Raw genomic sequence first — 27,972 nt, 5'->3', positions numbered from 1 at the left:
CAAAGGTCTTGTCTGAGAAGCCAGAGACTTTTGCAGTGCAGCGAATTCTGAAAAGCAGAGGAAAGGTCTTTTGGTTTTTAGAATCTCGGATTCACGCAGCTGGCTGTGGAACCTTGGGCAATCATGGTAGCCCTCTGAAACCCAGTTGCCCTGGGCGTTAAATGACTTTTTCTGCGTCAGCCCGTTTTGGAGGGATATGATTCCAGAGGGAGGCAGGAGGTAGTAGCAATTCTCCAGGTGAGACCAGCAGGCTGAGCCCGCGGTGGGTCAAAAGTGCGCCTGGGTCAGTTTCTACTCGGGGCTTCAGCGAGGATGGCCGCAGCAGCGTGGGCGACGCCGCCCGGGCCGCACGCAGGTTAGCCGGGGACCACGCGAGCAAGGGCGCGCGGACGCTCCCAGCACTTGGGAGTGGGCGGAGGCGGACGCGGGAAGGGGCGGGCCCTCGCTGGGCGGGGCGGAGCGCCAGGCCGCGCCCGAGGCTCGGCTGGGAAGACAGGTAGGCCCCTGCGTTCAGGGGGGCGCTGGAGTCCTTCCGAGGGGCGCCGCGCGGCAAACGGACACCTACAGCTGGCGGAACGCAGGCAACACCGAGGGCAGCCAGGCGAACGCCGGGGCTTGCGGCGGCGCCGGTCGAAGGCGGGACAGGAAGGCCCGGGCCGCGCCGCAGCTTCTCCCGGCGTAGGGAGCGAGATCGGGCCGCGGTCCCCTCCGGGGTGCCCCCACCCTAGGCCGCTTCAGAGGACACGTGTCGGGACGCTGTCGTCTCACCCATGTCATAGCCCCTCCCCCAGGTCCGGGATCCCCGTCCGGCCGGCCCCATTATCCCCCGGCCCACCCCTCGCGCTGGCCCGCGGTCCCGGCCGGGTCCCTCTCCTCACCCGTCCGTCTCCCTGGGCGGCGAGTGGCTCGGCCCCCCGCAGAAGACACTCGTCAGCACGTTCTCACCCTGTCATCTCCTCTCTCCGCCTAGCTCGTCCCCGGCCGAGAGACCCCGGCCCCCTCCAGCCCATTGTCCGCGGCCCCAGCCCCGCGCTGACCGCAGGCTTGGCCCTACCTATCCCCCAACCCCCCGCCCTCACACCTCGGCGCGTCTCCCCGGACAACGCGCGGCGCCCCGGGATGCAGCCCGCGGGGTGGGCTGCCGTCAGGGAGGCGGCAGGCCGTGACGTGCTGGCCGCCGACCTGCGCTGCAGCTTCTTCGCCTCAGCCCTGCGGAGCTACAAGCGCGACTCAGTGCTGCGGCCCTTCCCCGCGTCCTATGCCCGCCACGACTGCAAGGACTTCGAGGCCCTGGTGAGTGTGCCCCGTCGTCCCCGACACTGCGTCCAGGCCGCGTTGTGTGTGGAATCCGTGTTTCGTGAAGGTGCCAGCCCCGCACTTAACACCCCCAGCCTGGTCTTGGGGAAGGTTTGTTTCCAGGCGCTCAGAACACTCCCAACACCCTAGATATTGACACTCCCAAGTGACTCCCCGAGATGAAGTGAGGAATTCAACAGTTTCATAGGCTTCCACAGCATTTCCTAGTGAATCAGCTGATTCTGCTAAATAGGAAGTTATCTATCCCTTTGCAAATAATGAGACATCATAAGTCATCAAAGCCACCGGGACCTCATCTTCAGATGACCTAATATATGGCCAGTACTTTTATAAATTGTAACATATGTCCAGTGCACATGTAAGCTGTTATTTCTCTGATGATTCAGGAGGCACTTAATTTCTTGCAGAGTTCACCTCAGGGTCAGCCTTCCAGATATTAGTTATCTTTGTAATCCAAATATTTGGAATTACCTAGAAAAATCGAACTTGCCAAACTTGCTTCTGTGAGAAATACAAAATCAAAAGCCTATAGGCTTTAAAGACATTGAGTTTGTACTCGGAGGTTTTCTCTCAGAAAAAACTCCAGGCCTACCCCGGTTTCATTGGTGAGTTCTGCCAATCACTGAGGAACTAAGTAATTGCAGTCTTGCACAAATTCTTCCAGAGTAGAAAAATAGGATAGTGTAATCTTGATACTAAATCTAATAAGAATGATACAAGGAAATTATAGGCCAATGTCACTGAAGAGTATAAATATAGAAATCATCTATTAGGATCCTAAAATTAGCAATATTTAAAAAGAATAATTACTTATTAATAGGTTGGGTTTTTACCAGAAATGTGAACTTAGTTCAACATTAGAAAATCTCTTAATATTACAAGCCATTTTTACAGAATGTTGATCATGATTAGAATCAACAGATGTTTAAAATTATCTCTGATGAGGTGGTCAGTATTGGGTGACCCTTTTTGTTTTCACTCCCAGATGGTCAAGGGACAACGGCCCAGCTTCCTGGCCCCTGCCTTGTCCACTGCAGCTTAGGCTAGGGGTGTGTGGAGGGGGCTTCAGATCTGGACCACAGTGCATAGGGGTTTCAGGGTACAGGGAATGGGAGGTTGGAGAAAGAGGCAAGCAGACTGACGTCCCCCACTGTTTGTTCTGCAAATTCAAATATTTAATTGTGTGCATTTGTGCTGTCAGAGTGTTGGGGAATGAACCTTTCTTCAGTTTTGTCAGTGGATATATACTGAGTTCCTGCTGTGGGCCAGGTGCTAAGGATACAACATTAAAAGAATAAAGGAGAGGTTAACAGTCTGATCAGTTATCCTATGGGGTAAGCCCTGTATACAACGCAGAAGCCCAGAGCAGGACTCTACACCTTGGCAGTGGGCTGGAGTCAGAGAGCACTAACAGTTACAACGCCGTGCTGAGTCCCCAGGGACATGGAGGATTTGGAGTTGCTGAGAAAAGGAAAGAGGTATTCCAGGAGGAGTGGCAGGATGGGCAGAATACCAGGATCTCACCAGGAAGGGCAAGTCTGTGCTTCCGTGTGACTTCTGTGGGGAACAGGAAAAGATCAGGGCAAGCAGGGCTGGGCATGATCTGCCCAGATGTGTAGATTTTATCCTTGGTCTGGGAGGGCAGTAGTGACATCCAGGATGTATAAGACCCTTGTGGTGGCAGGGTCACAGGGGCATCTGTTCAGGAGTAGAGAGAAAAAACTGGGGGTCAGAGGGACCAAACTCACCAGAGGTGATGCCCCACAATATGCTTTATTATTTTTTTCCAAGAAACATCCAAATGGACTAGAATGCTCAGCATGTTCTCTTTCTGCTAGAACAGAATCAGGTTACTTTGATGGATATGGGATAAACGCAGAGGGATCTTCAGAGTTGCTCACGCATTGATTTGTTCATGCTTTTTAAAAAATTCATTTTACTTATACAAGTAATGTTTGATTATATTCTTGTTATAAAAAATCCAAGTGATAAAGTATAAGCGCCCCTGATGGAGCTCACCCTGTCCCACATCCCTCTCCATAGCTACTAGTGCACTCAATTTGAGGCGTATGCTTCCTCCCATACTGGTAATTCCTTAGGAGAGCATTGACAATTTGGGTAGCCCCAAATAGCCGCCTCCTCTGTAGGGATAGACTGTCTTGTGCATGGGGCTCATTTGGGGGCCATTTTTAGACAGTACACTCTTTCTCTCAGGGGCCACTGAAAAAACGCAGATTCTTACCATCCCAACCTGTTACCATTCCTTATTGGGCCCCAGAGTGAGGGAAGTTAGCCCAGGCCATGCAGATTCTCGGTTTTCTTTTAGGCAGAAAGAGCTTTCAGAAGCTCTTTCTGAGGAGCACGACCTCTGGGGGCATGCGCATGTTCTTAGATAAACACACTTTAGGTTTCGTTTTGCCACATGTTACATGAGTTAAAGAAAAGGTGCAGAGAACTTGGCATCTGGACCTGAATCTCTCTGACTCAAAGGTTAACCTTTAAAAGGGAGTCAGATCTGGACTCGGCCTTCTGGATCATTTTGTGGTTTCTTGGAGAAGGAAGGTTTGTAGCTTTTAAAAGTCTCCCATTTTCCATCCCTGATCAGGGAAGATCCTATGTGCCTCAGAGCGACTGAGCTCCTGTGTCACAGCTGCTGGAAAAACATCTCCCATTTTAATTTGTTTGGCTAAAAGCACTTGGAAGTAGTGTGAAACAGTGTATCATTTTCAGCCATTTAAAATTAATTTTCTCTACACTATGAGGTGTCCTAACACCTGTAACACACTTGTTGCAGTTTCCAAAAATTAGAGCTCTGGCTTAAATTACTTCCTTGACAGTTGTCTTCCTGAGACTGCCCCCTGCTGAGCCACACTCTGAGGCTTAGCATGGCTCTGGCCTGTTCTTTCATGGACTTCCCTGATGGCTCAGATGGTAGAGAATCTGCCTGCAGTATAGGAGACCTGGGTTTGATTATTTCATAGCCCCCCAAGTTCCAAATCATCTCTCAAGTGCCTTGTTTTGAGAACATTTCTGTCAGTGTCAGCTTTTTGATTTTGTACTAGATCTTTGTATTCCCAGTGCCTGGCCTGGGAGGTGCTTATCAGATGTTTGAGGAATCGCACTGGGTATGTGCCGATTGCCCAGGCTGAGGGTTTTCATTCTGTTTCTTGGGAAAAGAGTTGACTAAGCTCTTTTCAGGTCAGAGAATCTGTAGCATTCTTGGAATGTCCAATAGCCTTGACCATCAGCCCCCTCAGACTTCAGGTTGTACAGTTCACATTCCTGAATCACGGACACAGAATCTTGTCTCTGGCGTCACACCTGTAAGGTTTTTTGTTCTGTTTTTCCCCCTAGAAAACACCATGCCCTGGTTCTCCATTAGCCTGCAGACCCTTGCTGGGGGTGGGAGGTGGGCGGGGATGGCTTTTTGTATTAATTTCAGCCCCTTACCACCCAAAGTGTGGTTGAGGGCCTGCAGAATCAGCATCACTTCGGAGCTTGTTAGAAATGCAGCTTGTTGGGCTGCACCCCAGACCTACCCAATCAAAATATGCATTTTAAGGAGATCCATGGGTGTTTCTGGGTGTTTGTGGGCTTCTCTTGTGGCTCAGCTGGTAAAGAATCCGCCTGCAATGTGGGAGACCTGGGTTCGATCCCTGGTCGAAGATTGGGAAGATTCCCTGGAGAAGGGAAAGGCTACCCACTTCAGTATTCTGGCCTGGAGAATTCCATGGACTGTATAGTCCATGGGGTCACAAACAGTCAGACACGACTGAGTGACTTTCACTGGGGGTTTGTGTGCCTAGTAAAGCCTGAGAAGCACTGCAGCTAGTCTACACTGTTCCCATCTCCTATGCGGGGGCCCAAACTTCTCCAGTGACTGTTGGTTCAGGTCTGGTTTATGTCTAGACAAACTGACTCCTCAATGTCTGGATTAAAATGTGAATAAGCTTCTTCCCTGCCCCAGGGCATGCCTGCCCTCTCCAGGCCACCCCCTCTCTGTCCATGCAAACTCTGCTTCATCCTTTCAGATACAGCTGGAACCTCCTGTTATTCTGTGCCTCCACTTCCTAGCAGGTAGGAGTCCTTCGTCTGGGTTCCTACACAATTTTAACAAATTTGCTCTTATAAATAATGCTGTGACGGGAATTCCCCTGGGGTCCAGTGGTTAGGACACCATGCTTTTGTTGCCAAGGGCATGGGTTTGATCCCTGGTCAGCAAACTAAGGTCCTTCTATTACATTAATCATTGCTTATATCTCTAGTTATTTTCTTGAAGTAAATTCCAAAAGCTGAAATTGTGGCTCATCAGCTAACAGACCTTTCTAAGGAAGATTTTTGTTGCTTATTTCCAGATTGGAAATTGAATATTAACATTTACTGGGAAGATCATTCCCCCTTATAGGGCCTCAACCTTGGCTTGAATTGGAATTACCTGAGAAGCTTCAGAAACTACTGACATCTGGGTCTCACCGCGTAGATATTCTGATTTAATTGGTTTGAGGTGGAACCTAGGCATTGTGTTTTTTGTTTATTTGTAGAGAATATGTAGTTTAAATTTTTTTCTAGCAATTGATTTGATCATTTCATGGGCACTCATATGCTGAGTAGTGGAGGAAATGGTAGCAAACGGATTCAGTGTGGTCAATAAGTGTCCTTTAGGTACATACTTGGTATCTCAATGTAAACCTCTCAATATCTCAGATTATTTTTTTATTTCTGTTTTCAGGAAGACTGTGTGTAATGCATTTAATCCTCCTAATAACTCAATGATGTAGATTCTGTTACCATCTCTGTCACCATCCGCTCATCAGTATATGAGGTGGAGGCAGACAACTCTCCAGCTTCCAGGTGATGCTGGTGTGGGGTTAGGGTAGAAAACCACCGTTTTAAAGGGTCCCTGTGATGACTCTTTTTATGAAGAGGACTCTTGTAGACTCTCAACCCTAATCTGTTTTAGTCAATCTGGATTTTCATAACTTCAGTTCAGTTCATTTAGTCACTCAGTCGTGTCTGACTCTTTTTGACCCCAGGCCTGCAGCATGCCAGGGTTCCCTGTCCATTATCAACTCCCGAAGCTTGCTAAAACTCTTGTCCATCCAGTCAGTGATGCCATCCAACCATCTCATCCTCTCTCATCCCCTTCTCCTGCCTTCAATCTTTCCCAGCATCAGGGTCTTTTCTAATGAGTGACTTCTTCGCATCAGGTGGTCAAAGTATTGGAGTTTCAGCTTCAGAATCAGTCCTTCCAGTGAATATTCAGGACTGATCTCCTTTAGGATGGACTGGTTGGATCTCCTTGCAGTCCAAGTGACTCTCAAGAGTCTTCTCCAACACCACAGTTCAAAAACATCAATTCTTCAGTGCTCAGCTTTCTTTATGGTCTAACTCTCACATCCATACATGACTACTAGAAAAAAACATAGCTTTGACTACATGGACCTTTGTTGGCGAAGTAATGTCTCTGCGTTTTAATATGCTATGTTGGTCATAGCTTTTCTTCCAAGGAGCAAGCATCTTTTAATTTCATGGCTGCAGTCACCATCTGCAGTGATTTTGGAGCCCCCCAAAATAAAGTCTGTAATGGTTTCCATTGTTTCCCCAACTATTTGCCATGAAATGATGGGACTGAATGCCATGATCTCTGTTTTTTGAATGTTGAGTTTTAAGCCAGCTTTTTCACTCTCCTCTTTCACTTTTATCAAGAGACTCTTTAGTTCTTCTTCGCTTTCTGCCATAAGGGTGGTGTCAATCTGTATATCTGAGGTTATTGACATTTCTCCTGACAATTTTGATTCCAGCTCGTGCTTCATCCAGCCTGGCATTTCGCACGATGTACTCTACATATAAGTTAAATAAGCAGGGTAACAATGTACAACCTTGATGTACTCCTTTCCCAACTGGAGAAGGGAATGTCAAACCACTTCAGTATTCTTGCCTTGAGAACCCCATGAATGGTATGAAAAGGCAAAAAGATAGGACACTGAAAGACGAACTCCCCAGGTCAGTAGGTGCCCAATATGTTACTGGAGAAGAGTGGAGAAATAACTCCAGAAAGAATGAAGGGATGGAGCCAGAGCAAAAACAGTGCCCAGTTGTGGATGTGACTGGTGATAGAAGCAAGGTTCGATGCTGTAAAGAGCAATATTGCATAGAAACCTAGAATGTCAGGTCCATGAATCAAGGCAAATTGGAAGTGGTCAAACAGGAGATGGCAAGAGTGAACATCGACATTTTAGGAATCAGTGAACTAAAATGGACTGGAATGGGTGAATTTAACTCAGATGACCATTATATCTACTACTGTGGGCAAGAATCCCTTAGAAGAAATGGAGTAGCCCTCACAGTCAACTAAAGAGTCCGAAATGCAGTACTTGGGGGCAATCTCAGAAATGACAGAATGATCTGTGTTCGTTTCCAAGGCAAACCATTCAATATCACAGCAATCCAAGTCTATGCCCCAACCAGTAATGCTGAAGAAGGTGAAGTTGAATGTTTCGATGAAGACTGACAAGACCTTCTAGAACTCATGCCCCAAAAAGATGTCCTTTTCATTACAGGAGACCGGAATGCAAAAGTAGGAACTCAAGAGCTACCTGGAGTAACAGGCAAATTTGACCTTGGAGTACAAAATTAAGCAGGGCAAAGGCTAACAGTTTTGCCAAGAGAACAAACATCCTTTTCCAACAACACAAGAGAAGATTCTACACGTGGACATCACCAGATGGTCAATGCTGAAATCAGTTTGATTATGTTCTTTGCAGTTAAAGGTGGAGAAGCTCTATACAGTCAGCAAAAGCAAGACCAGGAGCTGACTGTGACTCAGATCATGAACTCCTTATTGCAAAATTCAGACTTAATTTGAAGAAAGTAAGGAAAACCACTAGGCATGCCTAAACCATTTAGGCATGACCTGAATCAAATCCCTTATGATTATACAGTGGATATGACAAACAGATACCAGAGATTAGATCTGATAGTCTCTGCCTGGAGAACTATGGATGGAGGTTCGTGACATTGTACAGGAGGCAGTGATCAAGACCATCCCCAAGAAAAAGAAATGCAAAAAAGGCAAAATGGTTGTCTTAGGCGGCCTTACAAATAGCTGAGAAAAGAAGAGAAGGTAAAGGCAAAGGAGAAAAGGAAAGATATACTCATTTGAATGCAGAGTCCCAAAGACTAGCAAGGAGAGATAAGAAAGCCTTCCTCAGCGATCAATGCAAAGAAATAGAGGAAAACAATAGGATGGGAAAGACCAGAGATCTCTTCAAGAAAATTAGAGATACCAAGGGACCATTTCATGCAAAGATGGACACAATTAAGGACAGAAATGGTATGGACCTAACAGAAACAGAAGATATTAAGAAGAGGTGGCGAGAATACTTAGAAGAACTGCACAAAAAAGATCTTCATGACCCAGATATTCATGATGGTGTGATCACTCACCTAGAGCCAGACATACTGGAACGAGAAGTCAAGTGGGCCCTAGGAAGCATCACTATGAACAAAGCTAGTGGAGGTGATGGAATTCCACTTGAGCTGTTTACATCCTGAAAGATGATGCTGTGAAAGTGCTGCACTCAATATGCCAGCAAGTTTGGAAAACTCAGCAGTGGCCATGGGACTGGAAAAGGCCAGTTTTCATTCTATTCCCAAAGAAAGGCAATGCCAAAGAATGTTCAAACTACTGCACAATTGCACTCATCTCACACGTGAGCAAAGTAATGCTCAAAATTCTCAAGCCTGGCTTCAACAGTACATGAACTGTGAACTTCCGGATGTTCAAGCTGCATTTAGAAAAAGCAGAGAAACCAGAGATCAGATTGCCAACATCTGTTGGATCATTGAAAAAGCAAGAGAGTTCCAGAAAAACTTCTGTTTTATTAACTACGCCAAAGCCTTTGACTGTGTGGATCACAACAAACTGGAAATTTCTTTAAGAGATGGGAATACCAGACCACCTTACCTGCCTCCTGAGAAATCTGTATGTAGGTTAAGAAGCAGGAGTTAGAACTGGATTTGGAACAAGAGACTGGTTCCAAATAAGAAAAGGAATACATCAAAGCTGTATGCTGTCACCCTGCTTATTTAACTTAAACATGCTGAGTACATCATGTGAAATGCCAGGCTGGATGAAGCACAAGCTGGAATCAAGATTGCCAGGAGAAATGTCAATAACCTCAGATACACAGATGACACCACCCTTATGGCAGAAAGTGAAGAACTAAAGAGCCTCTTGATGAAAATGAAAGAGGAGAGTGAAAAAGTTGGCTTAAAATTCAGTGTTCAGAAAATTAAGGTCATGGCATTCGGTCCCATCATTTCATGGCAAATAGTTGGGGAAACAACGGAAACCATGACAGACTTTATTTTGGGGGGCTCCAAAATCACTGCAGGTGGTGACTGCAGCCATGAAATTAAAAGATGCTTGCCCTTTGGAAGAAAGGCTATGACCAACCTAGAGAGCATATTAAAAAGCAAAGACATTACTTTGCCAGCAAAGGTCCATCTAGTCAAAGCTATGTTTTTTCCAGTAGTCATGTATGGATGTGAGAGTTAGACCATAAAGAAAGCTGAGTGCTGAAGAATTGATGCTTTTGAACTGTGATGTTGGAGAAGACTCTTGAGTCTCTTGGACTGCAAGGAGATCCAACCAGTCCATCCTAAAGGAGATCAGTGCTGAATATTCATTGGAAGGACTGATGCTACAGCTGAAACTCCAATACTTTGGCCACCTGATGTGAAGAAGTCACTCATTAGAAAAGACCCTGATGCTGGGAAAGATTGAAGGCAGGAGGAGAAGGGGATGAGAGAGGATGAGATGGTTGGAGGCATCGATGGACATGAGTTGAAGCAAGCTCCGGGAGTTGGTGATGGACAAGGAAGCCTGGCATGCTGCAGTCCCTGGGGTCGCAAAGAGATGGAGATGACTGAGTGACTGAACTGAACTTTCCCGATTTGGAAACAGTCTCTAGTTCCATGTCCAGTTCTAACTGTTGCTTCTTACCTGCATACAGATTTCTCATGTGGCAGGTAAGGTTGTCTGTTACTCCTGTGTCTTTAAGAATTTTCCAGTTTGTTGTGATCCACACAGGCAAAGGCTTTGGTGTAGTCAATAAAGCATAAGTAGATGTTTTTCTGGAACTGTCTTTCTTTTTCTATGATCCAATGGACGTTGGCAATTTGATCTCTGGTTCCTTTGCCTTTTCTAAATCCAGCTTGAACATCTGGAGGTTTTTATACCTTAGGTTTTTGCAAGGTGAACCTGTATGCAGCTGTGCTGTCTTATCTTTCCTGCCTTCACGGCAGTGGGCCACCCCATTTTTCCAGGTGTCATTCTGTTGTCAGGTCCCTGAGGCTGGTGACCTTGGCTGTACCTTTGGTTCATTTCCTTCCAGCACCTCCACCCACAGCTAGTAATCATGGCCTCAGGCATCTTCTTAGACAAGGTGGTTTTTTTTTTTTTTTTAAGGTGTTCTTTCCTGCTGCCGGCCTTTCTAGGACAACATTGCTTAACATCTTAGCCTGAGTATCCCTGCTTTTCCTGGTGATAAGAATCAACTGTGGCAACTTCTGTAAACACAGTGTCTTGGGCCATGTCCCAGGAGAGTTTGATCTGGGGTGTTGCCAGGTGTCCGCTGAGCTGTCCTGTGCCCCTCCCAACTCCCTCCCTCCCTCCCCCGTCCCAACCCGGACCAAAGCAAGGAGACTGAGTTGTCTCCTCCTAAGGTCATTGGTCCCCTCTCTTTTCTGTTTGTCCCCTGCTCTTGGTTTCTCAGTCACCCAGACCACCTCTTCCTTTCTCAGACCCCTTTGACCACTTAGCAGTGTCCAATGTTCAGGACTTGCCCAGGCTCTTTCAGCCACTTCTCCAACTGAATCCTTCCTTATTCCTTAGAGCAGGGGCTGCAAAAAGATGGCCTGTGGGATGACAGGTTTTGTTTTTCATCTGTTCTTTTACAAGCAAAAAAAAAATGTCTGAGGCTCCACAGCCTGGGTAGAGGTGGCCCTTAGGCAGACAGCAGCTGGAGGTCAGTGGCTGGGCCCTTTGGTAGGCCTCCAGTGCAACACAGTCCTCACTGCTCTTTCCTAGACAACCTCTTTCTCTTTTTCATCACCTGCCTGGCCTTGGGGCGTTTGAGCCCTGGACCATCTTTTGGGAGAGGCACTGTTCCCTTCTCTGCCTCTTTGCCATGCTCTTTCCCACTGGGAATTCTCTTCCTCTCAGAATTCTACACCCTCACTCAAGGTTCCACTCCCACCCTACTTGCTTTGAAAACCCTTCCGTCTGCCTTCCCCTCAGCCCCCATAAATGCCTGCCCTCCTCCTGAACACTTTCCCTTCAATCCAGTTGTTGATAAATGCTTTCTAACGTCACCAACTGTGGTTCCTTACTCTTGTCTAGATGGAGAGTTTGTCTTCCTGACCCCACCCCCCTGACCCCACCCCCCCATACCACACATGACATGCATCTTTCTTCTTAAGCCCTTTAACAGGGCTTAGGCGTAGACAGTAGCTAGCTGTCTTGGCTGTGTTATTCAGGAAACATACCTAGGGCTTCCTAAGCAGCCTCTTAAAGTTCTAGAATTGCTCTCGGAGAAGGCAGTGGCACCCCACTCCAGTACTCTTGCCTGGAGAATCCCATGGACGGAGGAGCCTGGTGGGCTGCAGTCCATGGGGTCGCTAGGAGTAAGACACAACTGAGCAACTTCACTTTCACTTTTCACTTTCATGCATTGGAGAAGGAAATGGCAACCCACTCCACTGTTCTTGCCTGGAGAATCCCAGGGACAGGAGAGCCTGGTGGGCTGCCGTCTATGGGGTCGCACAGAGTCGGACACGACTGAAGCGACTTAGCAGCAGCAGCAGCAGAATTGCTCTTTTGGGCTAAAATAGTCCACTACTAAATTTCTCCATTGATTTGGTAGGAAAGCATCATGGAGAATGAACTTCATGTCTCTGCTTTGCCACTGAACAGCTGTGTGACCCTAGGCAAGGTACTTGAACTCTCCAAGCCTCAGTTTCCTCATTTTTATGTGTGTTTGTATGTATGTACATATATATCTTTTAAAATTAAAAAATTTCTTTTATTGAAGTATTCTTGATTTACAGTATTAAGTTTCAGGTGCATAACACAGGGATTCATAATTGTTAAAGGTTATACTCCCTTTGTGGTTAATATAAAATATTAACTCTTTCCTTCACTGCAGAGTATGTCCTTGCAGCTTGTCTATTTTCACAGAGTAGTTTGTGCTTCGAAACCCCCTACCCCCTTCCTACCCGTCGTCCCTTTGCTCCTCCCACTGATAACCACTAGTTCTCTATATCTGTATTTGTCTGTTTTGTTATATTTACTAGTTTTATTTTTTGATTCCACATATAGGTGGTATCATACAGCATTTGTCTTTCTCTGTCAGACTTATTTCGCTTAGCACAATGCCCTCCAAGTCCGTCTGTGTTGTTGCAAATGGGAATAATGCGACAGCAGTGCTCCCCTGTGTGGGCAGGCAGCTGTGGGAAAAAGCCTGGGCCTAGCTCAGAGTTGAGAGGGTCTCTCCCACGTCCACAGACTGAACCCCTGAAAGGGGCCTGGCCTAGCTGACAGTCTCTTGTGAGGCCTCCATGACTCGAGCTGGACTGTTGGCGAGGGCTGTGGCTCGCAGGTGGGATCTGAGAGCAGCGATGGGTATGGTCATTCCAATGGGAGGTAAGACTCTGGCATAACAGGTGTGGACCAGGAGTAGGAAAGCGTGCCAGTGGAGACCACGGTGTACCTGAGGGTATGTCATTTGGAATGCATCTTCAGGTACCCTCAGTGGCTCCATGTTGCCTACAGAGCAAGTCAAGAGTCCCCAAGGAGGGTACAGCGTCCTTCACAGGCTGATCTCAAGTCATCTTCTCACTCCTGTTCCTCCTGGTGACGCTTCCGCCACACTCGTAAGCTGTAGCCACACTGAACATCATTAATTGTCATCATTGCAGTTAATGATGACAACACTCTCAGCAGCCCCACTAACTTACTGCCTTCTTACTGCTCTAAGCACAGTACTAGTTTAACTTGGTTAACCTTCGGCAGAAGCTTCAGAAGTGGCTAATTTCATTCCAATTATATGTTTGAGGAAACTGAAACACAGGAAGTTAACTCCCCCAGGTCATACAACTAGTAAGGGGTGGGCCCAGATTTGGACCTGAGCCACCCGGGAAAAGAGCTTGCGGTTAACTTCCCTTGTTGCCCTCGATGCCCCTGACTACAGGCGGCACTGCCGTGCTGCTTGCGCCTTTGCCTGTCAGGCCCGTCACACAGCACTCCCCTTCAAAGCCTTTTCTGACCGCTCCCAGCACCTACCCAACAGGAGTCTCTCTTGTTCCCCTTTGTAGTTTGTACCCCTCTTTGTTATGACAGTGAATAGTTGTAAGTCATGATTATTTCTCTTTCTGCTTCCCTACTGTGTAGCATCAATTCTTGTGGAGCATCTACACATCCCTGTTTTTAAATTGGATCCGCACTGATGGCCCACAAAGCATACAGATTTAGTTTTATCAGAAACCTGACTCTGTTGATTGCATCTTTAGAAACAGAGATGGGAATAAAACAACTCTGAAATGTTACAGGGTTAGGGAATAAACCCCCCAAGGTTTGCAACTGTGAACGAGCTAGAAACAGAGGAAAGAACTGCTGGTATTCATGAAGTACCAACTACATCCCTAGGAAAGGTATGTGTTGTCCAGGGAGAAATACAAATTAGAAGAAAAGAAATGGACATACACTGTATAGACCAGGCGCTGAGATTCTGTTACCTTCTTTGATCTTCCTGACAACCCACGTGGAGATAGATAGTGGGGTTCGCATGTTAGAGAGGAGATCGAGGCTCAGCCAGGTCTAGTGGCGGAGCCAGGTCTAAGGAGTAGGGATTCAACCTGAGATCCATCTTTTCTTTCCTCTACATCCAGGGAAACAGAACTTGGAAAACACAGGACAGTCCTTGGTCTTGGGGAGTCCTGGCTAATTTGGAGAGACAGTACTGGGGCTGAGTGCTTTAGGGGTTTGGAGGAGAGGGGTTGCCTGGGTTGGTAGAGTTGAGGGAAGGGGCATTCCAGGGGACTGAGTGAGCAAAGCTTGGAGGGAGTATGTTCACAGGTGGCACCAGTCTGCAGTGGTGTTTTAAATCCCATTCTGGAGAGATTTGGCTTCTAGTCAGTTCTAATTTCTGAGCAAAAGCTACAGATACCTCTCTGCTAGTCTAGGTTCCCCAGTCGCTTATCAGAAATCCTGGCACCGAATCTGTTGTGAAATTCAGATTCTGCCTGATTTTACAGAGGCAATATTGTCCACCTTACACACCAGGTACTAGCTTATATCAGAAGGCTCTGGGATGGATCACAACTCACAACAGGCATTCCATTTCTGCAGAAGTCCTTGTTGTGCTCCACAAAGGGGTCCAGGAGCTGGTCTTTGCCCTCAAGTGTGACAACTCAGGTGTTAAGGAGATGAGATTCACATGGAGTGACTGCAGGAACTGCTCTGGTCTAATGAAGCCCCATGCTCCACGGAGGCTGGCCCCTCTAGTAACAATATCATAAACATAACTACCAGGGTCCTCACAAAACGTCACCACACTCAGGGAAACCCCAACCATGGATTCCCCACTCACAGTTTCTTCCAGTCCAGCTGCAGTTACCATTTGGGTTGTAGTTACCATAAGCAGTGTTGCTTAGTTATGTATGTAATTGCTATATTTCTTTTATCTGATCTCCAGGGGAACAGGTGGATAGGAAATTAACTCATGCTGAAGGGAAAAGGCGTTGTTAACCCTTTACCCACAGTATATACTGTGTATTTGGTAACATCTCCAGCAGGGTGCATCCCATAATCCGGTATTGAAAGTCCTGCAGAAAAAGACATTGTGTTAATAGTAACACAAAATGAGATAATTCGATGAAATGAACTTCACATCTGCTCAGGTTAAGTTTTTTAAAAATTTTATTTATCTCTTTATTCTTGGCTGTGTTGCATGGGCTTTTCTCTAGTTGCGGTGCTCGAGCTCCTCGTTACTGTGACTTTTCTTGTCGTGGAGCACGGGCTCCAGGCTGTGTGAGGCAGTATTTGCAGGTCCCCGCTCTAGAGCACAGGCTTGGTGGTTGTGGCTTAGTTGCTCAGTGGCATTGGTATCTTCCGGACCAAGGATCGAACCCAAATCTCCTACATTGGCAGGTGAATTCTTTATCACTGAGCCACTAGGGAAGCCCTTCAGGTTAGGTTTTGTACCAGTTGAGTTACATATAACCTTCCAGTGTTCAGAGGGTTAGGAGTTGGGCAGTATTTGGAAAGGCATTTTGCCCTCTTAATAAATTCCTTGGACCATGAAAGAAGTGCAAGTTGCCTGCCTTACCACTAGAGGGCACCTGGTTACTATCATTTTTCCCCAGGATCCTTGCTAACAGAAGTTTTCCTCTTCAGCTTGCAGATGCCAGCAAGTTACCTAACCTGAAAGAACTTCTCCAGTCCTCAGGAGAAAAAGACCCATGGGCCTGGGACCTGATGAGCTGGATTTTATCGTCAAAGGTCCTGACAATCCACAGTGCAGGGAAGTCAGAGGTGAGACTTTGGTGTATAGGATCACAGATTCCTGGGCCTGGAGAGCTGTGGGACTTCTTTGTGCACCAGTGTGACCTGGGCAGCTTGTTGAAAATGTAGATTCCTGGACCCTATCCCCAGAGATTCTGATTCTGTGTCTAGAATGGGGCCCAGGAGTTTGCATATTGGCAGGGCAAAGCTGTGTTCTCCCTCCTTACTAGCTGTGCGACACTGAGCAGGTTACTGGGTGCATTTCGGTACCTGGGTTTTCATTCTGTAAAATGGGAATAATAATAGTATACTTCTATCAGTGAACTGGCTCTGGGAATTAAATGAATTTTCTCACTTAGAATAATGCCTAAGGACACATGCTAAGGGCTCAGAAAATGTTGGCTATCACAAGCACCCCAGACATTTCTAACAAGTGGGGGGGATCCTTGACCACAGCTTAAAAGATTCCCGCTCTCAGGAAGCAACGAGGCAGACTAAAGTGGTGGATATCCTCAGCCTGGGTTCAGATCCCGTCTATTATTTAGTCTTCTGTGCCCTATTTGTAAAATGAGAATTTTACAATTCAGAAGGGAGGTATGGCAGAATGTGTCACCCCAAGTATAGTTTCTGGCACAGGGCAGACATTCTGTAATTTGGCTTCCCTTGCCTGGCTAGGATCTTACAGGGACAGGCTGGGATGACAAGGGTCAAAGTGTAGACTGACAGATCGCTGATCTGGTGTTCTTACCTCTAAGTGGTAACAGGGGTTTGTCTATACCATTCTTCACTTAATAATTTTTAATTTAAAAGCATTTGATTTTATAAGTTCCTGCTAAAGACAAAAATCCTCCTTACGTGGCCTAGAATTTGGTATCTGTTTCTGGTGTCTAGGGACATCCCCCACCCACGTTGGGTGGTAAGAAAACATCAACATCCTGGAGTGGAAGTCAGGATACCTGTGTTCAGGTCCAGGCTGGGCTGCTAAATCCTGGGTTATGTTCTTTGGGTTTCACTTTCGTCATCTGTTAAATTTAGATTTACTCCTTCCTCATCAGGCGTTTACTGGCTGTTGGGTATTATAGGCAAAGTAGATAAGCAATTGCTTCTTGATGTTTGATTATAGAGCAGTTAAATTCCATTAAAATATGAAGTGTTGGGATCCAGGATTATCAACTTTTTATTTATCATGCCCAAGTAAGGACATTAGTCTACCGCATATCATTTTACAAAAGGATATTTTAATATGAAAAAGGGAGGATGGCCCTGACCTCCGGCTAAAAGGATAGTTCTTTTAAAGAAGGGCTCATGGCAACCTTACATCAGTGTAAATATATCTGTGAAATTGCCCTTATTTTTGTCATTTAATCATAACCCAGAGAAAACTTTACTACAGACTGACTTTGGTCTGGGATGTACTGTTGGAAAATTACAGAAATGATGTGGTCTCTGCCCTGAAGAGCATTATTACTCCTTAGGAAGGAGTTCATCCTTGCATATCAGTTGACCTCTGCTGCATCACAAACCATCCCCAAAATCTACTGGCTTGCAACAACACAGACTGCTTCTCACGATTCTCTGGGTTGGTCGGGTGGTTCTCCTGAGCAGAGCTGGCTCACGCGGGGCTGTCCTAGGGTAACCTCACTTAAGCGTATGGGGCTTCAGCTATCCCAGCTGAAGGCTGCTGTGGCTGGTGCCTGCTTCTACAAAGCTGTCATCCTGTAGAGGGTTTGCAGGGCTTGTGAAGGGTTCCCAGCAGCAGACAAGGGAAAGGGAAGCTCTTTTCAAGTCTCTGCCGTATGCTTACCAAGGTCCCATTAGCCAAGAGAAGTGAAGATTTAAGGGGTGGAGAAATTGATTCCATCTCCCTATGAAATCTTGGTGGAATTCCACCTGCAAAGTCACGTTGCAGAAAGGTGAATGGACAGGGATGGGAGGAAAAATCTGTGGCCAGTTTTGTAATTTATCACACCTTTCTAGCTCCTGATAGTATTGTAAAGATGGAATGCAGGAAATAAATGTGAAAGTGTAATGAAAATTAGATGTGATCTTTAGTTAGAAGGTACAATTCATGCTTCTTAGTTAACTGACTGTAGGGGAAAACACCATTAGAGGAAAGCAGTCTTGAACTGTAGGCTCTGAACTTGTTTATAAACTGATGTTTTTATTCCTGTGAAACCAGTTGTTCTCATGAGCAGAGCCCATAGGAGCTAAGCCCAAGGCTTTAGGAGGCCATTCTACCAGCTTCCCAAATAAAACTCTGACTTCCTGCATGTTTTCAAGTTTGAAAAGATCCAAAAGCTGACTGGTACCCCTCACACGCCTGTCCCCGTGCCGGACTTCCTGTTTGAAATCGAGTACTCCGACCCAGCCAATGCCAAATTTTACGAGACCAAAGGAGAACGCGACCTCATCTACGCCTTCCACGGGAGCCGCCTAGAGAACTTCCATTCCATCATCCACAATGGCCTGCACTGCCACCTGAACAAGGTGGGGCCCGAGGCTGCTGACGTCAGGGGCATTGACGGGGGTGGCCAGAGCTGGTGAGCGTGGGGGTGGGTGGTTCACCAAGGTCTTGCCCCTCAAAGTGTGGTCTGTTGACCAGCAGCCTCACCTAGGAGCCTGTGAAATGCAGAATCCTTGGCCCACCAGACCTGAGTCAGAACCTGCATTTTAACAAGGTCTCCAGGGGATTCCTCTACTGATGAAAGTTTGAGAAGTGTCGCTTTAAAGATGGTTCTCAGTCTTGGCTGCGCATTTAGAATCGCTTGGAGGAGCTATTAAGAGTCTGGATGCCTGGCTATGTCCCCAGCCAATTAAGTCAGAATCTCTGGGGGTGGGGCCTGGGCATCAGTGTGCTTCCAGAGCCCCCCAGGTGATGCTACTGTATGGCCAGCCTGGTCTTCCCAGCATGATACCTGGACCACATCACTGGGAGCTTGTTGAACACATGGAATCTCAGGCCCATCCAGACCCCATCATATGAGAAATCACAATTTAGTAGACTCCCAGGTGATTCATATGCATGTTGAAGTTTGAGAAGTACTTGCCTCAGGGACCCTCCGAGAGTCAGTCATTGAGGAAATTGAGAGGAGCTCCCTCCTTGAGCTCCCCCGCACCTCTTTTTTCGGGGGGGGGGCCTGTGCTGGGTCATCGTTGCTGCACATGGGCTTTCTCTAGCTGGGGCAGGCGGGGCCCACTCTTCATTGGGGTGTGCAGGCTTGATTGCCCCACGCCACGTGGAATCTTCCCAGCCCAGGGATCAAACATGTGTCCCCTTCATTGGCAGGCAGACTCTAACCACTGTACCATGAGGGAAGTCCCTTTCTTCCCTTTTTTTAAATGGGCAAATTTACTTAACCTCTCAGAGCCTCGGGGTCCTCATCTGTAAAGTAGGATGCCGTTCCCCACCTTCTGGTGTCCTGACAGGACTGAAACACTTCACATATGCAAAGGGCTGTCCTGTACTTACCCACTAAGGAAGCAGTGGCTTCTTTTAGAGGCTGAAGGAGAGGGACTGGGGGGGGTGGTTGGAGGGCTGCAGCTTCTCCTTCAGTTGTGCCGGCATTGGCCTTGTCTGGGGGCTGGCTCCAGGAGCCGTGGGCTCATTTGTAGCTGACGCAGCTCCGAGGCAGGAGAGACTTTTCCAACACTGCTGCAGCTGGTTATCACAGTTGAGTTTTGTTGAGGAGGACGGGCTTGTTTACTCTGGCTCTCAGCTTATTATTATGGCCAGGCTACTGGAATCCAGGGGCCCTACACTTCACACTAGAGCGTGTCTGAAGAAGTTGCCTGCTGATTCCAGTCTTGTAACCAAGCCTTTGGTTGGTTGAGGGGTTTGCTGAGGGGTTTGCTGCTTAGAAGCATCTCATCAGAGCCCTTTCGTGAAGTGGATGTTCTTCTGGCCGCCTCTGTTTGGGTTTTCAGTGAGGGGCTTGCTTGAGGGAGCCTGCTTGCCAGCTGAAGCTCTAAGAGTGTCTCCTTGGTAGAGATACTCCCAAGTTTCCTGCTGTTGCGCTCCCCTGTGTGTGGTTCTTGAGTCTAGGGAATTGTGTATACACGAGAGGCATAAGCAGAAGTGGCTGCAGGGTCAGATCAGAGACACTGCCTCCTTGGAGGTCTGTGCTAGCTTTTTAGATAATGGGGACATTGTAAAATGGCCACGCGAAGGCTTGTTTTGTTTCCCCTAAGCTTCGCTTCATTGGTTGAGATTGTGGAAGCTTGGTGCCACTGAATGGGATGTTTCTCAGTTCTCAAGTAGAGGATGTTCACTGAGCTGCGTAAGGCCCTACACTGACACTGAGGCCCAGAGATGGAATTTGAATGACAGCTTACGTCAAATTCCATGCACTGGTAGCAGTTACTTGGAATGTTGTGTCGAGGAGCCTGAATCAGTATGTATGAGTGCCATGATTGATATTTTTAAGTTGGCATCGTGATTGATTATTGATGTCTACATGAGCAAAGGATGTGTTTGCTAGGCCTGCTGTGGCCTCAGCGTGCAGGTATTTCACCTGAGAGCCTTCTCTTTTACGTGGCATGCTTCCTTGTGGAGGATAGCAAGTTAGCACCTACCACCAGCGATCTGCCTCCTAGAATTTTGGACCTTTTCTTGGTCTGCACCAACACAAAACTTAACCCTGCTTCTCATATAGTTCTGCCTTGTTTGCTTCCAGTGTCTGGTCTGAGAGATTCTTTTCCAAGTAATGACTCGGATCACTGCCCCTAGTCACTGATGTGTGATGGCCCTCTCCCTGCACACAGGGGCATGGCTTTGCTTCTGCAAGCCTGTCAGTGTCACCATGCTTAGTCCAGCCTTGTGGCAGGAATCACTGATTGCCTAAGACACAGGAGCCTGTGGTGGAATACCCACCCCTCTCTTGTGCCAGGTATTCTGTGTGGCGCTTTACATGCATTGTCTCATTGAACCCTTGCCTATGACCTTGTGAAGAAGAGATTATCATCACCACTTGGTAGTGTAGAAACTGAGGCCCAGGGAATTTATATTACTTGCTATCTTGTTAGAGGGGTAGGCAGGGTTCAAACGTGGATCCGTTTGGGCTCTTAACACCTGTGTTTTTCTTACTCAGCCTTAAGCACTAGAACTACTAGCTTGCCAGGTTAGTCAGCCACATCTACCATCAGTTAAACTGTGGTCAGATAGGAATGTGTTTTGTAATATCCCTGTGATGGTGTCATGGGATTGTTTGATCTTATGTCTTTTGCTGGGGGAAGGAGAGGCTGGAAGGCTTTGTGTTAACAACTCTACTGAAGAAAGACCTGTTTTGTTTTGCTGCACCCGCTCGGCACTCACCCAGCCCTGTTTGTTTTCTGCTGATCTCCACTGTTCCAGACATCCTTGTTTGGGGAAGGGACCTACCTCACCAGTGACCTGAGCCTGGCCCTCATTTACAGCCCCCATGGCCACGGGTGGCAGCACAGTCTCCTCGGCCCCATCCTTAGCTGCGTGGCTGTGTGTGAGGTCATTGACCATCCAGACGTCAAGTGCCAAACGAAGAAGAAGGGTGAGTAAGCACTTGGCCCTGCCCTGGGCTCCAGGCCTCTGGTGTCAGGCTTTTGCCTTTGGCCCAGCTGTTGGGTGGAATACCCATTGCATGGCAAGGGATGGCCTGGGTGCAGAGCAGTGTAGGATAGAGCCTGCTATCAGGGAGTGAGCTGTTTTCTTAAGGACTGAACACAAGGTGAAAAGGATATCATCTACTACAGGGCAGTAGGTCAGTAGTGCCAGCTGAGGGTGCTGATTACGTCCACGGGATAGCTCAGAGGAGGGGGCAGTCACGGTGGGTCCAAGTGCTCAGGGAAAGCTGGGGTAGAGAAGAGGAAAATGAACATGCAAGGCCAGAGCACAGGCTCCTTGAAGGCAGAAACTGGGTCTCATTCACTCTTGGGCACCTAGTGTCAGCAGGGAGCCTGGTACGTACTTGACATTCAGTAAACGTTTGCTAAACTGAAGCTAATGATGCATCTCACCCTGTTCCTCCAGGCCGCTCTGGTGTCTGCTGGAGCTCCAGGAGGATGTGAGGGGCAGCTGAGGCCATGGGGGTAAATCCTGGGCTCCCCAGTGAGCTGATGACCAGTGGGCCCCTCAGTCCGCTTTCCTGATCTGTCCCTTAAGGCTCTGCCCCCTGCTGTTTCGTCCTGAAAGGCAGAGAAGTCACAGAACTGTCATTCTAGACTCCAGAGCTGGCCTGTTGGTTCCACTGAGAGAAGGTGAATTGAGAACACTGTTCCTGGCCCCTAATGTAAAACAACTGGAATCCTGAGGAACGGTCCCAGGTCTGACGCCACTCTCCCAAACCAGACAGCACGAATATTCGCTTGTATAATTCTTAGGAAGTCTGCACACCGTGACATTAAACATCAGGACAAGACCTTGTAATGTCTGCTGTCACGAAGCTTCGGCCTGTCGTGGGCTTTTTTGGTTGTTGTTTTTTTGGTTCTTTTTCATACAGCTTTTTCATGTTACTAAAAGGAAAGGTTTTTTGTTTTTTTTAAACAAGTCATGGTACGAAGGGTGGAAGATGACTGTTCTAGGAAGCTCGAATCCAGAATGGTTAATTTAAAATGCCTGTTAAAAGGCTTGTTTCAGGTCAAGTCCTGTTGCTAGCCCCAGATGATTTTTTTTGTTGTGGCCAGCAATCTGCTGCTTCCCTCTGCTTTCCCCACTCAGTCTTCTTCTTTTTTACCCTCTTGTATCTTTTTTTGTTTTCCTATTCCCTTTTCTCTCTTCCTGGTGGTCTGTCTGTCAGACTCTCCTGTTTTTCAGTCCTGCTTCCTGTACATACACAGGCCATTCCTCTGTCTGCCGGGGCCTCTCCACCCTCAGGACCAGGAGGCTTGACTCATCTCTACTCATAGTCTGCTTCTGTTATTGTATTTCCCCCTGTAAAGTTGTGCTTTTTCTCCTTATTCAGATTCCAAGGAGATAGATCGCAGGAGAGCGAGAATCAAGCACAGTGAAGGGGGCGACGTCCCTCCAAAGTACTTTGTGGTCACTAATAACCAGCTCTTGCGCGTGAAGTACCTGCTGGTGTACTCGCAGAAGCAGCCCAACAGGTGAGAAGGACGGTTGCTGCACGAAATCCAGGACAGCCAAGGGCTGCGTTCATAGGCTTGGACTCCTGGTTGTCAGCGGCCCCTCTCCCTCAGCCTAAACCTCAGCTACGTGTAAAATACCTAAAGCATTCTGCTTCATGTAATGGGTAAGGAGTGAGGAATACGTTGAATAAAATGTGGTCCTGGCCCTAGGGGACTGTATATTCTAGTGAGGAATGGCTTTGTTAACACAAATGACTTGAGGGACTGAATTAAGCCGAACCTTGAAGCCCCTTAGCCACCTAGGCTCTGATCACAAGGCTGAAATCCACTGACTGGGCTGAACTGAGAGGTAGGGTGGGGCCAGGATTGAGCTGGAATTCTGATTCTGTGCTGTCCGGCTCAGTCACTTCCCACAGTGACTCTCAAACCACCACCTGCTCCTTTTTGGACCTGAGATGCTTCATGTTTATCTCTAAAATTAGAGTGTTGAATTCAATAGCAGATGAGGCCATCCTAGCCCATAAGAATCTGAGAGTGGTGATCCCTCACGCTGTTCCAGCAGTGTGTATTTGGGGGTTTGGCAGGGCTCTCTGGGGTTGAGGGTCACTTTGAGATTTTGTTGCATTGTTGGTAGAGTTTCTCATGGGGATGAGCAACAGGTAAGCAGGTTAGACAGGGAAAGGGTTATTGTTAATACTCCCAACTCCTGCTTGTCTATACCAGTGGCTTCAGGATTCAATAAACTAGTAAAATCATCTCCCCTTAAATCTGGGAAATATGTACAGGGTTCCTAAGTTTGGGGGATAGTATCCTGTGGTTTAAAATCATCTGGCTTTTTCTACTTGAAAATTCCATTCCTTTCCCACTCCTTCCTGCAGTGTCTCTGTACTGCACATTTGGATGGCTTAGATCATCTCCCAGTGGGTCAGAGAGGATTTCCCCTGCTCAGAGTGATATCTGTGCATGTCTGAAAGTGAAAAGCCTTGTGCTAAATACCCTGCCACCTGCCGCCATCTGGTCATCTGCCTTAGCGAGGTCATCTATCTAGATACCATAGTCTTGCTTAAGAAAAGACTGGTTATAAAAGGTACAAGAGGAGCTATAAAAGGAGATCAGGATGAGCTCATTGCATAGCTGTCTTTGTACATTTAGAAATTGTTCTGGTGAAAGGCATGTCAGTGCCAGGGCAAACAGCTCCAGATTTTTTGAGCAAAGGAGCACACATGAAGCTTCATTTCATGGCTCACTCAGAGGACAAAATTCATCATTTCATCTTCTCTGAGCCAGAAGTTGTTGCATACCCTTAAAAAAATATTTTTCTCTTTGTTCCAACATTCCCCCACCCCACCCTCGCCGCTGAAGCAGGGCTTCCAGCCAGCTCTCCTGGGTCTCCAGCCATTGGTTTATGGTCATGATCACCCTGTATCTGCTGCTGCTGCTCACAGTGAGTGTCATCAACTCCTCAGCTTTCCAACACTTTTGGAATCGTGCGAAGAGATAATCTTTCTGGGCCTGGTGTGGGGGCCGCCTCGATCACGTGCCTTACGATAACTCGTTCTGTAACTCCTGTGCCCCCCATCCAGCCAGGTCGAGCCTGGGGGCCACTTGGGGACCACAGGACAATTTTCATATGCCATAAACGTATCAATTGCCTTTGACGATGTTCTCCGCCACTCTGGTCAACAGAGGGCACTGGCCCCTCTTAGCTTTTGGGGGAGATTTCCTATCTGTTCCTTCCTAACAGTCTTAGGGAGTTGGCTTTTTTGCCAGGGCCAAAGGAGAAAGTCCTGCTGCATTTGAAAACAAAGTGTCCAGGCTGTCTGTGGGGTGTTTACAATTGCTTCTGGTGGACATCGGCCCTTCTCTAACGCCTTCTTGGAAGGCAGAAAGTGTGTAGTGGGGACTATAAATCACTAGGCAGTTGCCTTGTTTTGACTTGAGACACCCAAGAGGAACAGTCCTGTTTCTCATAAAACTCAGTGGGATCATTTTGAATTCCATCAGCCTTTGTATGCGAGTGCAAAACACTTTTCACAGTTTTCTCACATCAACAAACAGTCCTCTGCTACAGCAGTAACCCCTCCACCCAACCGCGGATGAGAAAGGAAGGAGTCAGAGACCTGATAAAAACGATGAGCAACTCAAGTCGTCTTTTTCTAAAAATTACCAATTGCTGATTACAGCCTAAATGGAACCAAATGTTTGTTTTCTGATTTTTTTTTAAATAACTATTTGACAATTTGTTTTTGTGAGTTAAGAGGGGAAATTTCTAAACCTAGAGCACCATTTGGCCAGTGCCCACGGCCTTTCCTGGCCGTGCTTTAGAGAAAAAAGATCTGAGCTGCAGGCTTGCCTCCTGCCCTCGTTCTCACGAAGCTGCCTTGACTGTGGCCCATCAGCCACAAGTGCCGCACTGCAGGCCCTCTGGGGGTGGCCGGCCTTTGAAGCAGTGGCTGGCCTCAGGGTGCCACAGGTGTGTGGGGCCACGCCTCCCTCCCTCCCGGGGCCCACAGGTCTCTGGGACTCAGCCTGAGCTTTAAATGCTCAGGAAAAGCCTCAGGCTGCTCTGAGAGCACTGGTTCTACCTGCTATATTCTCTGCCCCTCCTTCCTGCCCAATGTCAGCCATCATGGAGCCCTGATTTTGGGGGGAGATTTCTGTAAAGAAGATGGAAAGTCATTTTTCTATAATTTGTGAAGTTGTGAAAAAGCCACTATCATGGTTTCTACATTGAATATTGGAACATTTCAGAAATAATAAAGATATTTTCCTAATTTCCAAGTTGCCTTTGTGCCTGCTTTTCAGCCTTAATGCGAGGCTGCTGTGTGTTCATTGTGAAAAATTCCATCCTCTCTTTGCTTCCGTGTTCGGGGTGGCCATTTTCTGGAGAGTATGTATCTCTAGGATATCCATAGGCATTACATTTATAGTCATTGATTTAGCAAATGTGAGCACCTACTGTGTACCAGGCACTAGAAATAGGAGCAGCATCAGGTCCAACTGCCCCTGCCCTTACGGAACTGACAGTCTAGCAAGGTAGATGGACCAACAGACATTCTCAGGAGTGAAGTTGGCATTATAGGATATTATAAAGAAGTTCTGGAAAACAGTTGGCAAGGTATCTTAACATGGTCTGGGGTCACCCTGAGCCTACAAGGTACCTTTCGTGTACTGATTTCTTTAACCCTCACAACAGACAAGAACATAAAGTCCCAGAATGTTGAATAGCTTGCCCAAAGTTACATGGCTAGGAAGTGGCAGAGCTGAGGGTGGAACCTGGCTTCAGTGTCAGTCTCATAAGCGCCATGCTATACACCCGCCCTGGGCTCCCAGGAAAGGGGATGGTCACTGAATCCTGAAAGAGCCATCAGTGTTAGGCTAAGAGGTGGAGGAAAAGTGTTTCAGGCAGTGTGAATAACACATACAGAGACATGGAGTTTTTTCTGGAGAAGCTAAAAGCAGGAGAGGGTCATAAAGGGAGAGGCTATGGTGAGAAGTGGGGCTGGAGAGATAGGCAGGGGCCAGATCATGAAAGACCTTAAAAGCTGTGGGCTGGGGAAAGCCATTAGATTTTAAGCAAGGAAATGACATGATCAGATTTGGTTTGCAGAAAAATTACTTTAGCTGGTAGTTGGAGAATAGATTTAGGATTATTTTGAGGATTAAAAGAATTTAACAGTTACAGTAGAGCAAGTAGCTGATATTATTACTGTTATTTGTTTTCAGTGGCCCAGCAGAGGAGATTATAAGGAGGAGCATGCAAAGTAGAGCACTAATGTCCAGGGACATTGGAACACTGAAGTGTCACAGAAGTGAAAAGGAAGTCTTGGTGAGCAGTGTCAAATGCTGCCAAACAATTGGGATTATACCTGAGAAGTATTTATTGGATTTACTGAGTTGGATATCATTGGTGAACTTGGCCAGAGCAGTTTCAGTAGAGTGCAGCACAGGGGCGGAGAGGGCAATGGCACCCCACTCCAGTACTCTTGCCTGGAAAATCCCATGGACGGAGGAGCCTGGTAGGCTGCAGTCCATGGGGTTGCTGGGAGTTGGACACGACTGAGCGACTTCACTTTCACTTTTCACTTTCATGCACTGGAGAAGGAAATGGCAACCCACTCCAGTGTTCTTGCCTGGAGAATCCCAGGGACAGGGGAGCCTGGTGGGCTGCTGTCCATGGGGTCGCACAGAGTCGGACACGACTGAAGTGACTTAGCATAGCATAGCATAGCATAGCAGCACAGGGGATGTGAAAAGCCCGACTATACAGACATGACATGAGCAGTTTCCAGGGGTCGTCAGACAATATTTATTTAAAAACCAGCCCCCCTTTTTCTGAGGTTTCTGTTCTTTCCCACCTTCCAAAAAAAAAAGAGGTTGTACAATACCTGATGTGACTGTGGGACAGGCAGATGAGACCAGATGGTGGTTCATTTGGAGCTGCCTCTTATCAGAGGCCCAGCTGCCTTGGTCTTGTCAAAGCAACCTCATCAGCCTTCTGTCACTAATGCCACTGCCAAGGGTGGGGTGAAGGGGGCAGTTAAGGGAGGTGGCAAGTAGACTTTTCACAGGTTAGGTCCCTGCTTCTGAGAAGTGCCAAGGATCCCGTGAGCTGTCACTGTCCACCACAAAAGGAAGGATTTTACTCTGGGCTTTTGGATAAGTGTACATGTGTATGTATGAGAGATGTGGAGGAGGGATGTGGCCCATTCCTGTTTCTATTTTGTTAAACACTGATTGCCAGCAAAACCAGTAGTGGGTGGGAGGTTGTGATTTTAAAAGCCCAATTCAGATCTTTTTCTTCAGAACTTATCCATCTGAGCCCATTCCTGCTGCTAAGCCCGGGAAGTTTGTCCTGACTTGGAATCAGCCCGACTCACCCTCCTCATTGCCATTTGCCATGGTGATTCTTGGTAGGGGGTGGGTGGGGTGGGGCTGGGTTCAGCTCTCTAGAAAAAACCAGGACCAAACTTCTTCCTAATCCCCTTCCACAGCCCTCCCCTCCCCTCCTCTCCACCCTGCCCCACCTCTAG

The 27,972-nt window shown here is 47.4% G+C and overlaps 1 protein-coding gene across 4 annotated transcripts; it reads left to right on the top strand.

The window, feature by feature from the left end:
* The first annotated feature begins 445 nt into the window (after positions 1-445).
* PARP16 (poly(ADP-ribose) polymerase family member 16) lies at positions 446-26,722 on the top strand. Of its 4 annotated transcripts, none has more exons than XM_070377289.1 (7): positions 448-1,293; positions 15,776-15,913; positions 18,164-18,370; positions 21,234-21,405; positions 22,816-22,957; positions 24,305-24,383; positions 26,666-26,722. In XM_070377289.1, the coding sequence occupies exons 1-7, from the start codon at positions 1,120-1,122 to the stop codon at positions 26,705-26,707; spliced, it is 954 nt and encodes a 317-aa protein (XP_070233390.1). In that variant the 5' UTR covers positions 448-1,119; the 3' UTR covers positions 26,708-26,722. The 4 variants fall into 4 exon arrangements, with proteins under 4 accessions (XP_005900029.1, XP_070233390.1, XP_070233389.1 ...); XM_070377288.1 differs by having other exon boundaries at positions 24,302-24,383; XM_005899967.3 differs by lacking the exon at positions 26,666-26,722 and having other exon boundaries at positions 446-1,293; positions 24,302-25,158.
* Positions 26,723-27,972: the final 1,250 nt, after the last annotated feature.

This window comes from Bos mutus, chromosome 10 (genome assembly GCF_027580195.1).
Source record: "Bos mutus isolate GX-2022 chromosome 10, NWIPB_WYAK_1.1, whole genome shotgun sequence".
Taxonomy (NCBI): Eukaryota; Metazoa; Chordata; class Mammalia; order Artiodactyla; family Bovidae; genus Bos; species Bos mutus.
This window is presented reverse-complemented; position numbering and strand designations above follow the sequence as displayed.